Source organism: Panthera tigris, chromosome E2 (assembly GCF_018350195.1).
Source record: "Panthera tigris isolate Pti1 chromosome E2, P.tigris_Pti1_mat1.1, whole genome shotgun sequence".
Taxonomy (NCBI): Eukaryota; Metazoa; Chordata; class Mammalia; order Carnivora; family Felidae; genus Panthera; species Panthera tigris.
The window spans coordinates 268,488-286,739 of NC_056674.1; the positions used below are offsets into that span (position 1 = coordinate 268,488).

The following is an 18,252-nucleotide window of genomic DNA, read 5'->3' on the forward strand; positions in this document are numbered from 1 at the left end:
CCTTGACAGAATCGGTCCCCACACTGGAAAGCTGCTAGAGATTGCGTTTAGTAGTTTTGTCTTCTGCGCTGAGTGGCCACCAGGTGGTGGTGCCGGACTCTGTCCCCAGCCACAGGCTAGGTCTCTCGCATTAGAGCTTGAAACTGTTGGAGGGGTGGGACTCCTCTCCGTGCTTTCCCAACATCCCCTCGGATCTAAGGCCCTTTGCTGGACGCAGTACACCCCTGGACCATTTTATTGCCCAGCCCCTCTCTAGAGCTTGGCCTCAAGGTCCTGGCATACCAGTAGGTGTGTATTAACATTATCAACTAATACTTGATAAATTGTGTTAAAGGAATTTGCCTATCTCATCTAAGTGGTCTGATTTACTGGTCCAGAGTTGTTCACAATATTCATGAATTCTTTTAATGCCTGCAGGGTCTGTAGTGATGTGACCTCTTTCATGCCTGATATTGTCCCCCCGCACCCCGCCTTTTCTCCCTGTCACTCTAGCTAGGGGGTTATCGAGTGTATTAATCTTTTCAAAGAACTAATTAGTTTTTGGACTTGTTCATTTTTTTCTATGGCTTCTTTTATGCTTTGGGGATCTCTACTTGTATCATTATTATTCCCTTATTTCTATTTACTTCTTCTTCTTTTTTTTAATGTTTATTTTTGAAAGGGAGTAAGAGCATGAGGGGGAGGGGCGGGGGTGGGGTGGGGTGGGGACAGAGGATCCAAAGTTGTCGGATGCTCAACTTACTGAGCGACCCAGGCGTCCCTCCTTCTACCTATTTCTGAATTAAATTTGTTCTTTTTTACTTCCTTCAAATGGAAACATAGATCATTGATTTCTTGGGGGTAAACAGTAACAGCTTATTATTGGGCTTAAAAACAGTTTAAATAATAGGAAACTACTTTGTGCATAAAATAATTGGCAATAGGGGCACCTGGATGGCTCAGTCAGTTAAGTGGCTGACTTCGGCTCAGGTCATGATTTCACAGTTTGGGAGCTCGAGTCCCACACCAGGCTCTCTGCTATCAGCACAGAGCCCGCTTTGGATCATCTCTCCCCCTCTCTCTCTGCTCCTCCCCTGTGCTAATTCTCTCTCAAAAATAAACCTATATCTAAAAAAAAAAAAAAAAAAAAAGGCAATATTTAAATATTGGCAACTTCATCAATTACATCCGGTTGGTTGGTGGTGTTCAATTCCTCTTTTCAATTCCTGATTTTCTGTCTATTTGTTCCATTGATTTTAGAAAGATGTGTGAAGTTTCCAACTATAATTATGGATTTATTTATTATTTTCTTTCAGTTCTATCAGCTTTTGCTTCCTGTATTTTATGACTTTGTTGCCCTAAAACACATACATATTGCATACATATTTGGAATTATTAGGTCTTCTTGGTGAATTGACCCTATATCATTATGTAATGTCCCTCTTTATGCCTGGTAATTTTCCTTGTTTTGAAGTCTATTTGGCATGATTTTAATATGGTCACTCTAACATTCTTTGGTTAGTTTTTGTATTATATATCTTTCTCCACCCTTCTGTTTTCCAATTAATCTTTTTGAGTATAGTTGACACACAATGTTACATTAGTTTCAGGTGTAAAACATAGTGGTTTGACAACTTTATACATTATGCTATGCTCACCACAAGTGTAGCTGTCATCTATCACCACACAACACTATTCTAATGTCATTGACTATATTCCTTATGTTGTGCCTTTTATTCCTGTGACTTATTCATTCCATAACCCTAAGACTGTATCTCTCATTCTCCTTCACCCTCCAGCCTTTTTTTTATTAAAAAAATTTTTTTTAAGTTTATTTATTTTGAGAAAGAGAGAGAGAGAGAGAGCATAAGCGGGAGAGGGTCACAGACAAGTAGAGACAGAATCCCAAGCAGGCTCTGCAACATCAGCGCAGAGCCTGACGCGGGGCTCGAACCCAGGAACCTCGAGATCATGACCTGAGCCGAGATCAAGAGTCATATGCTCAACTGACTGTGCCACCTAGGCGCCCCCAACCCTCCACCCTTTTAAACTTACCTAAAGTGGGTTTATTTTGAAAACAAAATTTCTGGGAACTTTTAATTGGTGTGTTTAGATCATTTACATGTAATATAATTATTGATATGTTTGGATTTGAGTCTACCTTTTTTTTTTTCTCTTTGTTCTGTTATCCCTGTTTCCCTTTTCCTGCCTTCTTTTGGGTTAGCTAAATATTTTCTAGAGCTCCATTTTAACTCATATATTGGGTTTATCTTTTATCTTTTTGTATAGTTGTGTGTGTGTGTGTGTGTGATATCTCAGGGATTACAATATGCATACTCCAGTCTTCACAGTCTATATAGAATTAATACCACTTACAGTGAAATGTAGAAACCTTATCACTATATCAGTCTCTTTACCCTCACCTTTAAATTAAAAAAAAAAATTGTACACTAGTGGTTCTTGACATATAAGTTTATGCATTAAAATATACAAGTCTCAAATATATCACTGAGTGAATTTTGATACTCTCCTCTCTGTATGTTGTAGTCATATATACTACATCAATATACATTGAACTCTACTAGACAATGTTATAAATTTTGTTTTCAAGTCATGTGTGTCTTTAAAAATATTTTTAAGTGTATGTTTTTTCATTTGTTTATTTATTTATTTAGAGTAGGGGAGGGGGAGAGGAGAGAGAGAGAATCTCAAGCAGGCTCCATGCCATCAGTGCCGAGCCTTACTCGGGGTTTGATCTCAGGAACCGTGAGATCATGACCTGAGCTGAAATCGAGTTGGATGCTTAACTGACTGAGCCACCCAGGCACCCCCACAGTTATGTGTATTTTAAAGATCAAATTGGGACTCCTGGGTGCCTCAGTCAATTAAGCATCTGACTTTGGCTCAGGTCATGATCTCATGGTTTGTAAGTTCGAGTCCTGCGCCGGGCTCTGTGTTGACAGCTCAGAGCCTGGAGCCTGCTTCAGATTCTGTGTCTTCCTTCCTCTCTCTGCCCCTCCCCTGCTTACACTCTGTCTCTCTCAAAAATAAATAAACATTAAAAATTAAAAAAAAAAAGATCAAATCTTTTCAGTGTGTTACTCTTCATTACCAAAATTCCAGTTTTCCTTCTGCTATCACTTCCCTTCCATCAAAACAACTTTTAGCCTGCTGGCAACACACTGTCTTAATTTTGCTTCATTTGAAAATGTTATTTTGCTCTCCTTGATGTGTATTTTCATTGGATATAGAATTTTTGATTGACAGTTTTATTTTTTTTTTTCAGCACTTTAAAAATGTTCTTTGCCTTCTGGCTTTCATGATTTCTGACAAGAAACTCATTATCTTTTGCATCAATTTTTATGATGCAGTTTTTCACAGACTCTTTTCAAAAAATTTAAATTTCGGGGTGCCTGGGTGACTCAGTTAAGCGTCTGACTTTGGCTCAGGTCATGATCTCACAGTTCATGAGTTCGAGCCCCACATCAAGCTCTGTGCTGACAGCTCAGAGCCTGCTTCAGATTCTGTGTCTTCCTCTCTGCTACTCTTCTGCTCGTGCTGTCTCTCTGTCTCTCAAATAGACATTAAAAAATTAAAAAAAAATTTTTTTAAATTTTAGTTTTCAGCAGTTCAATCGTGATGTATCCAGGCACGGGTTTGAGATTATGCTGTTTGGGTTCACTGTGCCTTCTGAACCTGTAAATTTATACCTTCTGGAAAGGCATAAATTTGAACGTTTCCAGTCATTATTTCTTCAAAAATTCTTTCTTTCGGGGCGCCTGGGTCACAGTCGGTTAAGCGTTCAACTCTTGATCTCAGCTCAGATCATGATCTCACAATTTGGGAGTTCAACCCCCACATTGGGCTCTGAGCTGATTGTGTGGAGTCTGCTTGGGATTCTGTCTCCCACTCTCTCTGACCCTCCTGTGTTCTCTCTCTCAAAGATTAATAAACTTAAAGAAAACATAGTGATCCTATGACCTTATATTAATAATGCTTTTCTGTGTCAACATCTATTTTGTCTGAAATTAAGACAGCTTCATTGTCTTTCTTCAGATTCATGCCTGCCTTGTATATCCTTTTCTATTCCTTTAGCCTCAGCTTTCCCATGTCCTTGTTTTAGGTGTGTTTCTTCTAAAGAACATATGCTTGGATTTGAAAGAAATACAATGTTAGTATTTGTCTTACTTTATTTGTTGATAAGTAGTGCTTATTGAAACTGCTGACATATTTGGATGTGCTTTCAAATCCCAGTGTGTCCAGTCCCTGTCAGCGTACACGTCAGGGCCACTCATGTTCTCCAACCCCATGTCCCTTACAGTGGGGATGGTGGTCCTGCCCTCAGTGTTGGGAGATGATGTACATAAATTATTTGGCAGACTGAACAACACATGTGGACGCTCAGTAAAGATTCCTTTTTTCCCCTGACCTCTTCCCCCTTTAGACAAACATAGGAAGACACAAATCTTATGACAAAGTGGGTGCTGGAGATGCTCAGAGCACCAGAGGTGGAGATTCTGCTCTTTAGTGCCAAACACCAGGAGAGTGAGGGCAGGAGGTGGAGACAGACGCTCCAAGTCAGAGCCAGTGGCCAGGCCATGGGTTGGGTGCTGCACAAAGCAGGTCATCTTATTCCTGCTTTACAGATGGGCAGGTCACTGAGGTTCAGGGAAGTCACTTACCCGGGATCCCAAAAGCAGCCCTGAGGAGGAGTGCTGTTTGCAGCGTGACTTGGGCCTACATCTTTTCCACTTCCTGCGGGCTTGTTGGAGGCCTGTGTGACTGTTTCACCAGCAACGTGTATCTCTCATCTGAGCTTTTCCCTGTTCACATTCTCTGCGTCTCTCAGCCCTGGCTTCACTGTGTGGCAGTCTGCCTGTGGGCAGGTGTATCTGGGACTCTCTCAGAGATACTGACACAAGATCTCTGTTTCCCTGGGTCTCAACCTTCCTGTTCTGAACCTCACTCCTTGGTTTCTGTGACTCTTTACTTGTGACACAGAGGGGACAAGTCCAAGACACAAGAAGAAACACAGGGAGATATGAGCAGTACACAACTGTATGGCAGGTCAAATGGTTAACATGCAATGGGATCATCAAAGAAAGAGAGGAAGATTGACAACCTGACAGTTAAGAACAGAGGCTGTGACATTCAGTTACAGACATGGACCCTGAAAGAGGGTCAGGGATACAGAACCGTGAGAGGCCAGACAGCGCACTGACAGCATGCTGGCAACCACAGAGTCCATGACACCAGGGGGATTCTGGGGTGACAGAAAGGGCAGACTCAATATGGTAACATTTTATCGAGGCCACTGTATGCCAGGCTTGTCTGATGGGTGGGGCTCTGGGAAAATCAGATTGCTCTTGCCCTGCAGGGCCCAGGGCTGTTGGGGGAGACAACAATGTAGACATACATCAGGCCGACGCAGGGCGGAGCATGATGACTGCCTCCAGGAAGGCACCGGTCACAGTATATTCATTCAGAAGACACAGGTCAGAGCCTACTGAGTCCTGTGCTATGGGTACTGAGAATAAGACCCAGCCCCTGCTTTTGGAAGCTCTCAGTGTCTTTGGGAAACAGACTGCGAGCTCTGCAAGGAGTAAATAAACATGACAGGAAGTTGAAGAGAAGTTAAGGAGGTGTTCTGGAAGCACAGAAGGCAAGTTGAAGTCAGCTCAGAGAGCTAGGGGAGGCTTTGTTAGGGAGGGCTATGTGAAACGCCAGGGAGGAAAGAGAAGAGGAGGTTTCCAGGCACAGTTACAGAGGCACGTAGGTGGGAAAAATATGGCTTCTTCAGGAACCACAAGTAGTTCCACGTGACTGGTGTGTGGAAGGTGGGGGGACTACGATAGACAAGGCTGGGGCCAGGTCACAAATGATCATAAATTGCAGGTGAAGGAGTTTGCCATTATTCCCACAGGGCAGTACTCTGAAACCATTTTCACATCACTGCACACACACAAAAACGACAATATTCACATGTACGTATGAGGGTACCTGGAGAGCTTGTTCGGGGCTCAAAGTGAGTTATGTCTTGGCATACTTATAAACCATTCAGGAAGGTTTGCCGTAGAAGGTACACTGAAGAGCTTTCCACCATGGAGTGACACAATCAGGTTTGGGTTGTAGAAAGAGCCCCCTGGTGTGGAGAATCGAACAATGGGAGAGGTCGGGGGAGAGAATGAAGGCAAGAGACCCCAGATGGAATCCAGATGAGAGGTGATGAGGGCTCACAGAAAGTGACGAAGGTGGAGAAGATGATTAGAGGTGAGTTTTCAGTAAAACCAACAGGGCTGATGACTGATGGGATGTCGAAGGGGAGGGCAGGGAGAAATGGATGCTGGGCAAGCATCAGGCTGCACCCTCGATTAAGGGAGATTGTGAAACAGACAGAGGGCCCGGAGAAGGCCTCACATAAGAGGCAGCCTCACAGGTTGGCCTTAGAGTTAGACGTGAATAGGTGGAGTGAAACAATAGGCGTGAAGGCACGGAGGTGGGCGAGGGCCGGTACCCCTCCTGGGCTAAACAGGGGAGGAAAAGGCAAGAACAGCTACATGGGAACATGAAGCTGGAGCCTTCCTGCCCAGAGCATCTTGGGACCACTGAGTCCCAAAAGAAACTTCACTTGCCCTGGCTCTGAAGACAAATCCAAGTCCTCACCTCAGCTGTCCTTTCTCTGAGATGGGCCTGAGTGGGGTCTGGAGGGCAGCAGGATCCTTCTGGAAGCTTCTCCAGATGGTTTGAATAGCTTTGTGTTCATTAGGCGCCTCCATCTGGGTCTCCAAATGCAGAGTTGTTCCCAGACAGCCCCAGAGTCTGCCCTTTAGCACCTCATCATTTTGGGGTACTATCACCCACCCCATTCTTTGTTCTTTTGGAACTCAGGGTTTTTCTTAGATGTTGAGCCTCTGAGGGGAGGATACTGTGTCCCGAGAGTTTTCTTGGGTTACTGCAGTACTGTGATGTGGATCCTCAGGTGAACCATAAGGGCTGAGCTGCGGCTAAAGGCCTTTCCACAGTCGCTGCACTTGTACGGCTTCTCTCCTGTGTGGATTCTCTGGTGCTCAATGAGGGAGGAGCTCTGTGCAAAGGCCTTCGGACAAACCTTACACCGATACGGCTTCTCTCCAGAGTGGATTCTCAGGTGGCGGATCAGAGCTGAGCAGTCACTGAAGGCTCTTCCACAAGCGTCACACTTGTAGGGCTTCTCCCCGGTGTGGATGCGCTGGTGCTGAGTCAGGTGGGTGCTCTGGCTGAAGGCCTTCCCACACTCGTCACACTCATAGGGCCTCTCCCCTGTGTGCACCCGCTGGTGCTGGGTGAGATGGGTGCTGCGGCTGAAGGTTTTGCCACATTCCCTGCACTTGTAGGGTTTTTCTCCAGTGTGGATCCTCTGGTGCTGAGTTAGGTGGGTGACCCGGCTGAAGGCCTTCCCGCACTCTTTACACTCATGGGGCTTTGCCCCCGTGTGGATGACTTGGTGCTGGGCCAAGTGAGTGCTCCGGCTAAAGGCTTTCCCACACTCACTACAGGTGTAGGGTGTCTTCCGAAAATGGCTCTTCTGGTGTGCTTTGAGGGCGGAGGGGCTCTGGAATGTTTTCCCACATTCACCACACTTGGAAGACTTCCTCCTTGAGTATACGCATGGCGACTCCGTCCCATAACCATCCAATGGATCAAATTTCTCTTCTGGTGTCTTCTCTTGTGAGATGAAATTTGGCCACATGTTGGGACTATTCCCCAAGGCACCAGGTTCACAGCTGGTCTGGTCTGTGGGAACATCCTTGTGAGGCTCTGAAGTTTTCCTGCAATCCATCTCTTGGGGGACAGACTTTGTCCAGATTTCCCCTGAGAGTCCTGCCTGCCTCTCTGAGCTGCCCTCAGGTTCACAAGCATCACCAAAGGCAGGTCCCCGGGAACCACCTCCCGCGAGGGTTTCAGTGGCCCTACCCAGTGGCTGGGACTCTTCCAAATCATTCTGCTTGCAGCTTGACTTTGAGAGCTCAGCTCCTGGTTCCTGTCCTGAAACAACCCAAACCACAGTGTCAACACTATTTCCACACAGGGCTTTCCCCATTCTACCTGGGTCGTGGTCTTACTCTGTAAGGAGACAAATGGCCACTCCTGACATTTGGTCCCATTTCCAAAGTAAAGTTTCCCATTTGGTGTCCTGGATGACCAAGGGCATAGGGCTGTGTTCCCACACCATCAGAAACTGGATCACAGGTTCCAATCCTCCCCCACCCCCCACCCCTGAAACTCTCCATTCTTCAAGGCTGCTGATTTGGGCTCAAGTGTCAGAAGGAAAACCCTAAGATTGAACTGATCTGAAAGAATGAGAGTAAGTAAGCACACACAGGGGGTTGCCCTTGCCAAGTGCCTATGTACTTACTCCCCCTCGGGAGACCCCAGCTCTCAGTGCCTTAGCCCTGGACCTAAAAAGCCTACCGAGCATTTTCTGCAGGTGACAGTAAAGACTGGCTGAATGAGGAAAGCAATTCCAGATGCTGGCAACTGTGCAGTTTTCCACAGTAGAATCTACCTCGAGCCCCAAGTTGACAACCACTGCTGAGGGTGAGTGGGTGACAAGCCCGCCTGGCGTCCCTAAGACCCTGGGAGGCCTGAGGCCCACTCTTTATAAACTGCTGTAAAGGTGGAGTGTGGTTGAAAGGTAGTTGGAGACTGGGTTGTGTATGAGGTCAGCCTGAACTGACCTTTGAATTGAACTGACCCTTGATAGGTGCATAAGGCACCGGGGCACACTTAATAGCATCACGTACTGGACAGATTCCAGGAAGAGATGGGAGCAGGCCGAATAATTGCTGCTCAAGTCCACAGTGGAGCCCCAGCCCTGCCACGAGCCAGCTCCAGAGCATTGGGCAATCCTGCCCTCGTCTGGACCTGTAAGAGAGAGCTACTATACTGCTCGCCTGCCAGGGCTGCTGGTCATCATTAGGCTCTCCAAGCACAGTGGGTAACTTCCATTGCCTCATTTCACTTTCAGTCTGCTCTCACAAGGACATACTGGAACACTGCATTCCAGACAAGGAAACTGAGACCCGGCTGAAGGAAGGTCTTGAGTAGTCAACTGGTACAAGATCACACAGTTGGCTGGTGGTCAAATTGAAATTTCAGGTATAGATTTCAGACTTCTGGGGTGCCTGGGTGGCTTAGTCGGTTAAGAGTCCGGCTTCAACCCAGGTCGTGATCTCATGGTTCGTGAGTTCTAGCCCCATATCGCATCAGGCTCTCTGCTATCAACGCAGAGCCAGCTCTGGATCTTCTTTCCCCTTCTCTCTCTCTGCCCCTTCCCTGCTCACGTGTTCTCTCTCTCTCTCTCAAAAATAATAAAAATTGAAAAAATTGAAAAAAAAAAAGAGTTTTTAGATTTCAGATTTTGTCCTCTAGGCCCACAGATGTCCTCCTAGCTACCCAGCCTCCTCAGTCATATGCTTGGTCCCACATCCCTCTTCTTCCTCTATTCCAGCAACATTGCCCAACTGCTCTTCCCAGAATGTACCAGTCTGTACCACCGGGTCTTCACCCCCACCATTCCCTCTGCCTGGACTTCCACGTCATTCTCCTTATCTCAGTGCCATACTGCCGTTTCTCTGAAGACTTTCTTGACCCTTCAAGAGGATGTGGCCACTATCCCCTTTCCCTGTCCCTGTGACCTTTGCCTGGCAGAGCTGATGGGCCCAAGGGAAGGCACATGACCAACCTCTCCAGAAAGGTCTGTTTCTCGAGGAGCTAAACAATTATCCTAACAGCTACAGTTTCCACTGTGTTTAATCTGTACCAGACACTGTTACATGTGCTGCACAGGTGATGCTTCATTTACACCTCTCAATGACACCGAGGTAGGTATTATGAACTGCAATCGCCATTTTATTGACAGGGAAACTGAGGCACAGGAAAGTCACATGGCCAGGAGGAGGAGCTGTGGTTGGATCTACCAAGCCTTCATGATATTTCTGTTCTTTCTACTCACTGCACGCCTCCTCCCTAGAGCCTGGCATACACACACTATCTGCTATCATCAGGCAGGGCCAGGTCGGGCCCTTCCAGGAAGAGCCTTCACTCCCTGCTCTGGACTGCATCCGTTGGGACCTCCCTGGGCCGGGACATCTGTGTAGGTCCTCCAGAGCAAAGGTGCCCACTCTAGCCTAGGGCAGGTCTGACACACACAGATCCTGGAGGCCAGCAGAGGGACACATGGAGACACCTGGCATTTTTGTCATCCCCTCCCCTGCTATAGGCTTCCAGCCCCCTCATCTGGTACCAACAGCCTGGTTTTCCTTATTCACGTCAGTCCCTGAGATCTGGTCAGCCAAAAACAAGCACAAGACCCCAACCAGTTCAGTGGGACTCAGCCCAGGAACCTTTTACTGTTCTCCCCCTGGGGATTCTACATCGGTAAGACATAAGCCTGGGTTGCTGAGCCAACCATGTCTCCACTGAGGAGAGAAGCTACTTAAGAGTAAAGCTAATGTAGGAAAACCCAACTGAGAAACAGAACGAGAAAAAAAGAGTCCTGACGCCATCCACTGAGCTCCTGGATACAGCCAGGAGCTCCCTACTTTGCTGCAGTCAGTTTGAGCTCGGTTTTTGGACATTAGCAGTCAAAACAGATCTGCTTAGCACAGTGTGTGAGTTTGGGTGACGTACAAAGATGACAACAAGTGTGTGTGTGAACGACCCCAAACCCAAACCCTGCACTCCCACATTCCAGTCCAGGCTCTGCCCACAGTGTGCTGCAAACAGTCGCCTGTTGTTCCTTCTCACCTCTCTTGTCCAGTGACCGAGTCAGACCTTCTACCAGCATGGCAGCCTCCTCACCACTCTTGGGGAACTGGGCACCCACCCATGACTGGATCTTGGGTGGCAGTGCACCCAGGAACTGCTCCAGCACCAGCAACTCTAGCATCTGCTCCTTGGAATGTGCTTCAGGCTGCAGCCACTGGTGGCACAGTTCACGGAGCTGGGCCAGGGCCTCATGTGGGTTGGATGCCTCCTCATAGCAGAAGCGCCGGAAGCGAAGACGTGCAGCCTCAGGGTGGACAGTGTGGCCAGGGCTAGATTCCTGGACCTCAGAGAGGCCAGCCTCCTCATCCTCCACCTTCACACGTAGGAAACCATCCTGTTCCCAGGGCATGGGGCTCAGAGGGCTCTTGGGGATGGCCATCAAGCAGCAGCACTCCAGTGAGGCACAGAATGGCTGGAACGTTGGAACCGGGTCTGCAGGAATGTCAGAACTCTGTCATTATGTGGAACTTGGGGCTCTGCTCACATCTGTAGAGCAGGGCAGATGCAGGCTTGGGGCCTGTAAGAGTGACTCTCTCACAGAGACACAGATGTTCAAAATAATCAGATGCCTAAGCACCATGCTAAAAGTTTGCATATAGTAACTCATTTAAAACTCTAAACAAACTCAGGAGGTAAGAATTTCCTTTCCATTTTGTGGATATGAAAACAGATATAGAGGAGGAAAAGATTCACCCAAAGCTTCTCAGATACTGAACAGATTGGGAGTTGCTGAGCTACAAACCCAGGCAGCCTGACCCCATGGCCAGTTTGCTTATGGTGTGCTCCTCCCACACAGAACTAGATCTCTCTATCTCACACACTCCCTAGGTAGCCACATGGTCATTCCTTCACTTTTCCCTTGCTAATTATTTTGGTTTCTGAGATGGATACTTAAAAATAAATGACTTTCCGCTTTCCTTTCTTTCCTCTTTTTTTTTAAATTTTATTTTTTATCTTTTAAAATTTACATCCAAGTTAGTTAGCATATTGTACAACAATGGTTTCAGGAGTAGATTCCTTAGTACCTCTTACCTATTTAGCCTATCCCCCCTCCCACAACCCCTCCAGTAACCCTCAGTTTGTTCTCCATATTTATGAGTCTCTTCTGTTTTGTCCCCTCCCTGATTTTATATTATTTTTGTTTCCCTTCCCTTATGTTCATCTGGTCCTCTTTTTTTTTTAATGTTTATTTATTTCTTAGAGAGAGAGAGAGAGAGCATGAGAGTGAGTGAGAGTGGGTACCGGAGGGGCAGAGAGAGAGGGAGAGAAAGAATCCCAAGCAGGCTCCACACTCAGCACGGGGCCTGATGTTGGGCTCGATATCACCACTGTGAGATCATGACCTGAGCCAAAATCAAGAGTTGGACACTTAACCAACTGAGCCACCCAGGCGCCCCTCCTCTTTTCTAATACATGTACTTAAGGCTGTAAATTTCCCTCTAAACACAGCTTTAGCTGCACATCTATAAGTTTAATGTTGCATCTTCATTATCATTTAATGAGTTCAAAATATTTTCTAATTTCTGTTGTGGTTTCTTCTTGACTCCTGGGCTATTTGGAAATCTGCTACTCATGGGGCACCTGGGCAGCTCAGTTGGTTGAGTGTCCAACTTCACCTCAGGTCATGATCTCACAGTTCGTGAGTTCAAGCCCCACATCAGGCTCTGTGCTGACAGCCGGAGCCTGGAGCCTGCTTTGGATTCTGTGTCTCCCCCTCTCTCTGCCCCTCCCCCACTCACATTCTGTCTCTCTTGAAAATAAACATTAAAAGTTTAAAAAAAAAAAAAAGAAATCTGCTACTCCATTTCCAAACAACTACGGTTGTCTAATTGTCTTTTTATTATTGATTGCTAGATTAAGTTTGTTGTGCTCAGAAAATGTGCTTTAGTCAACTTCAATCCTTTGAAATTTGCTGAAACTTGGTTTGTGACCCAGGGTATGGTTAACTTTGGTCAACATTCCACAAAAACTTAAATATCCACATAAACTTAAAAATAATGCAAAAGAAAAAAAAAAGTACTATCATACAATCCAGCAATTTCACTTCTGGGCATTTATCCAAACGAAAATGCAAACACTAACTTGAAAAGATATATTAACGCCTATATTCACTGCAGCATTATTTACAATAGCCAAGATATGGAAGCAACCTAACTGTCCATCAACAGATGAATGGATAAAGAAGATGTGGCACCCATACATACAATAAAATATTACTCAGCCATAATAAAGAACAAACAGCATGGATGGACCTTGAGGTTATTATGCCAAGTGAAATAAATTAGAGAAAGATAAATACCATATGATTTCAGCTATATGTGGATCTAAAAAGCAAAACAAATGGACATACAAATCAAAACTAGATTCACAAATACGGACTGATGGTTGCCAGAGGAGAAGGGGATTTGGGACTGGGTGAAATGGGTGAAAGGGATTAAGAGGTGCAAACTTCTAGTCATAAAATAAATAGGTCATAGTGATGTAACATATAGCACATGGAAAATAGATAATAAAATTGTATTAACTTTGTATGGTAAGAGATGGTAAGTAGATTTATTATGGTGATCATTTTATACCATATATAAGTGTTGAATCACTATGTTGTACAGCTGAAACTAATATAATATTGTATGTTAACTATACTGGAATTTTAAAAATGCAAAGCCTTCCTGGATAAGTGATAAAAAATAAAGTAAACAACTTGATCAAAATTAAAACGTTTCATGATTTGAAGGATATCATCAAGAAAGCAAAAAGGCAACCCACAAAATGGCACGAAATATTTTCAAATTAGGTATCTGATAAGGAATACGTATCTAAACAACTCCATGGTAAAAAGATAAATAATCCAGCTAAAGAATGGGCAAAGGTTGGGGCGCTTGGGTGGCTCAGTCAGTTACGCATCCGACTTCAGTTCAAGTCATGATCTCATGGTCTGTGGGTTCAAGCCCCGCATCCGGCTCTGTGCTGACAGTTCAGAGCCTGCAGCCCGCTTTGGAGTCTGTGTCTCTCTGCCCCTCCCCCACTCACGCTCTGTCTCCCAAAAATGAATAAACGTTAAAAAAAAATTAAGAGTGGGCAAAGGTTTTGACTAGACAGTTCTTCAAAGAAGATACACCAGTGGCCTGTAGGCAACATGAAAAGATGCTTGACATCATGACTACCAGAGAAATGCAAATCAAACCCACAGTGAGATACCGCTTTACACCCGCTAAGATGGCTAAAATCAAAAAGACAGATAAGAAATGTTGGTTGGCACATGAGCCATGGTCTTGGGCACAGGGAGAAGCAAAGGTTAGTGAAACAAGACCCCAATCCTGCAACTTTTCAGCGGCAGGTGGCAACTTCTCACAAAACTGTGTTCTAGCCCCTAACTCCACCCTGAAGCTCGCTTGGGCTTCTTGTCCCCTTGCCCTTGCCGTTATCCCCGATCCCCATCTTCTCAGCCTTTGCCTCTATTACTCTTTTGTTCTAAAATCTCTTTGCACCTAATTTTTCCCGGTCCTCCAGACTGCACTTTATCTGCCGTCTTCTCCAAGAGTTGTAGGAGCACTTGAGAGCAAGCTGAGTATCCTTCTGAGTGCCCTGGGTCTCTCTTTTCCCAGCTCTGGCTAGAACCATATGTTGCCCCAGAGAGACTGAGCACACTGGAGCCCACAGTGCCCAGAGCACGGCCTATGTCAAGTGCATAATAAACAGGTGCTGAGCAAATGGAGGGACCAGGAAAGGCTGAGCATGGTCACCCACAGATGTGGGGAGTCACTGTACAGGGGAGGAGGAGCAGGAAAGGCAGGGATGACGATACATGCAGCAAGATTCCAAGCTCCCTTTGCTGCACCCCTGAAACTCCTGTTCTGGAAAATCTGAGACATATGGACCCATCCCCCAACGTGCCGACCTCACATCAGGTCAAGGTCCCCGATCCATGAGTGTTCAACCAACTGAGCACAGCGGTTCTTCCATTTCTCTGTCCTTGCGAGTCACCGACCTGGTAAGTGGCACCTACCTCAGAGGGCTGCTGTGAGGTTACCCAAGGCGATCCGCGACAAACGTCCAGTACCGGCCTGGCACACTGCAGACACGGGGTGAACAACCAACCTGACACTCCACAGCCTCCTGCCAGACTCGGGCCCACGGCCGGTGCTGGGGAACATAGCCGCAAAGCCGGCTGGGGACCGCGGTCAATTCCGGCTGCAGACAGGCGGAAGCGAAACTCTCCGTCGCATCCTTGGCAAACTCTGCAAATCACCCGCATCTCAGTACCCTGACAAAATCTTAGTCCCGCAGTGACAGGCGCACACCCTGCCTCAGGCACCGCGTCAGCCACCCAGGAGCACATTTCTGTGTCACTCACCAGTGGAATTCCCCCACAGTCACTCACAGTCCCTGACCACCGTCTCAGCCAGGGACGCTCTGCGTCCCGCCTGAAGTCACGCGGCCGGCCGCACCCCCGCGCTCTCCTCACATCACACGATACCCCCGCGAAAGCTCCGACCCCCGTCGCCGTCAGCCGCACCCCACGTCCGACGGTCACCCACTGCCACGCCGTCGGTAGGAAGCGCACACCCGCACGCGCCGACGCAGAAGCACAACCTCTCAGGCACACACACAGCCGGCCAGTCGGTCCCACGTGCGACCGGTGAGTTCTACACTCGGTCTGCGCGTCGGTCCCGCTCACTGCCCGTCAGTCGGTCCTCCAGGCGCGCCGCTCGCGGTCAGCACCTCAGTCCCCGTCGGCGGGTCGGCCTCGCAACACCCGGCTCAGTTCGCCGCCAGCGCTGGCGCCTTCCCGGCCTGGGACGTTTCTTTCCGGGCACGACCCCCGCAGACCCCACCCAGGCCCACCCCCACACGCGCGGCGGCCGCCACTTCCGGGAGCGCGCACCGAGGCGCCACAGGGGCAGGGCCGCCTGCGCGCCCGCTCGCCGGGACCACAACTCCCAGGATGCGCCGCGCTGCCCAGCAGGCGCCCCTGCGCGCGGACCGCAACTTTGAGCTCGCGTCGCGTCTTAGGCTCCACGGCCCCAGCGCCGCCCTCCCGCCCTCCTGGACTACAATCACCGGAAGGCCCCGCGCCCTCAGCCCGCGCCCCCTGGGGCACGCCGGGGGTTGTAGTCTCGGCAGGGCAGTGGGTAGAAGGCTGGGCCTTTGTGGGGTTGTGGTGGCTGTGAGAGAAGGGGCGGGCGGGCGGGGGGCTGTGCGGGAGGTGGAACCGTGCATAGTGCGTGGGGTGAGGGGAGAGGGTGTCACTGTGTGGGGTGCGCATCGTGTGTAGTGTGTTGCTTACTGTGACCATACACAGGTGATTCCACGTGTCTGTCCTGTGTGACTGCTGGTGCTCTAGAGGTTGGGCTGCGCGTGTCATTCTCTGTGACCACACGTGTGGGTATTTCTGTGCGTGTAACTGTGTGTGGGTGGGTGTGACCTTTGTGTTAGTTATGGTATGTGATAATTCTGCAGCCACATGCGGCTGTCACGTTGTGTGATGGTGTTTGAGACAGAGACATGGAGGTGCCCAGGAGGGCCTGATACAGCACAAAGGCCCCAGACTGTGTATGATTACACTGTGTGTTGCTTCAGTGACTGTGACTGTGATCGTGGATGTGATTGTGTGATACTATGGATGTCTGGACATGTGATTGTATGTGAGAATGTGTTCTCTGTGTGTGCATGTGGGTGTGTGAGAGAATTTAAGCAGGAGACCCCAGCTGGGGACCCAGGACAGGGAGGGTGGTGGCCCAACCTGTGTGCAGGTGAGGCTTTGAGGTTCGCCCGGCCCGTGCTTATTGCCCCCAGCCTGTGACCATGTCCCCTTCAGCTCATCAGACCTTTGCATGCAGCCAGAATGAGCACATTGTCTTCCTTCCCCAGATGCATACTGAGCAGCCAGTAAGGACCATCGCTATTCCAGATGGGACATTGCAATGAAGAGGAGAGGCACAGCCTGCCTTCATGGAGCTGATGTTATTTTAGGGAGGCAGACGGTAATCAAAGAAACAAGAACTGTTTCTGAGGAGTTAGCATCCCAGCTGAGGCCTGAATAAAGGGAAGGACTCAGAATTTTCCAGGTACTTGAAATGCAAATGCCAAGGCCCCAAGGTGGGTGCAGACAAGGAGGCCCAGCTGGAGTGGATTGAGGGAAGGAGATAGGAAAGGACAGGGTCAGAATGGGGAGGCTTGTAGGGGGCAGATCTTGCAGGGCTTATGGGCCATGAATGGACTTTGATGTCTACCCTGAAAGAGGTGGGAGCCATGGGAAGCCTTTGGGCAGAAGACTGTGCTGTGACTTTAGCTCTGTAGGATTCTTGTGGTGGTTACAAGGGAAGACTGTTGGGGTGAGGGTAGAGGTAGGGAGTCCTGGTTAGCAGAGTAGGTCAGATCACGATGGTGGAGGTAGAGGTGTTGATCAGTGGTCAGATAGAGATCTGTTTTGAAGGTGGAGTGGACAGGGTTAATGGGTTGAAGCGCAGCACCCAAGGGCAGAGCAAGGGTGGCTCAGGACCCTGAAAGTATTTTCGTTTGCTACAGCTGCCATCACAAAATACCACAGGCTGGGTGACTTAAACAATAAACTTTTATTTTCTCACACTCTGGAAGCTGGAAGTCCAAGATCAAAGTGTTGTTGGCAGGGTTGGTTTCTCCTGAGTCTTCCCTCCTTGGTTAGTAGATGGCCACTTTCTTGCTGTGTCCTCACCATGGCCTTTCCTCATTAGCATGCCCCTGGTCTCTCTCTCCCAGTCATACTGGAACAGGGCCTACCCACATGACTTTGTTTAATGTTGATTACCTCTTTAAAGGTCCTATATCCAAATACAGTCACATTCTAGGGCTTAGGTTAGGATATTAACATATGAATTTGGGGGGGGACACACTTCATAATGGGTCGAAGGGGCATTGGTATGACTGTGGGGATACTTTCTGGGAGGCTCCTGAGGAGAGGAGAGAGAGGGTAGCATCTAGAGGAGACCCAGGTGCCAGGGAGGAACGAGCCCAGACTGACAGTAGGTGTGGGGTGACCCTGGAAAGTCCATGGAAGCTTCCCTCAGGGCGTTCCTCTCTGTACAGATTGTGAGTCTGTGCTGTTAGATCTGGGAGGAGTCCTGCCCTTTCCACGGCCTGAGGCCAAGGTATTCTTTGCCTTTAGCACAGCACAAGAAAAGTTTGCTGAAGAACAAGGAATGAATAACTGAATGGCAGATGGACAGACAACTGGATTCTCATTTACCTTCCATATGCACCATGGCCCTTCAACTCCATACTCCAGACCTTGGGAGACCCCTTTTGTGCTTATCCTCTGATTATTCAACCAGTGTTCTAGGCCTCTGGGCTTTCCTGAATAGACTTTCCTTTCTTCCTCTCTGTCTCTTTCTCATCCTCTCCCCAGATTTCAAACCTCATCTTTTTGAGGAAGTGTTCATTTTAACTTGGCACTGTATCAATCAGTTATCCTCTGTAATGAATAGT

At 47.9% G+C, this 18,252-nt stretch overlaps 1 protein-coding gene across 2 annotated transcripts; it reads right to left on the reverse strand.

The window, feature by feature from the left end:
• Positions 1-3,922: 3,922 nt before the first annotated feature.
• ZSCAN22 (zinc finger and SCAN domain containing 22) lies at positions 3,923-15,649 on the reverse strand. Of its 2 annotated transcripts, XM_042969924.1 has the most exons (4): positions 15,511-15,649; positions 14,795-15,026; positions 10,768-11,220; positions 3,923-8,004 (listed from the first exon to the last, which is right to left on the reverse strand). In XM_042969924.1, exons 3-4 carry the CDS (start codon positions 11,165-11,167, stop codon positions 6,929-6,931), a joined length of 1,476 nt encoding a protein of 491 aa, XP_042825858.1. In that variant the 5' UTR covers positions 11,168-11,220; positions 14,795-15,026; positions 15,511-15,649; the 3' UTR covers positions 3,923-6,928. The 2 variants fall into 2 exon arrangements, with proteins under 2 accessions (XP_042825858.1, XP_007093586.2); XM_007093524.3 differs by having other exon boundaries at positions 14,795-15,649.
• Between the last annotated feature and the right edge of the window lie 2,603 nt (positions 15,650-18,252).

Bases quoted from the DNA above. Each gene is read 5' to 3' on its own strand.
- ZSCAN22 (XM_042969924.1), bottom strand. From the start codon at position 11,167: ATGGCCATCCCCAAGAGCCCTCTGAGCCCCATGCCCTGGGAACAGGAT. The intron at 8,005-10,767 runs GTGAGAAGGAAC...GGGTTGTTTCAG, and splicing joins TCGGTCACTGGACAAGAGAG to GACAGGAACCAGGAGCTGAG.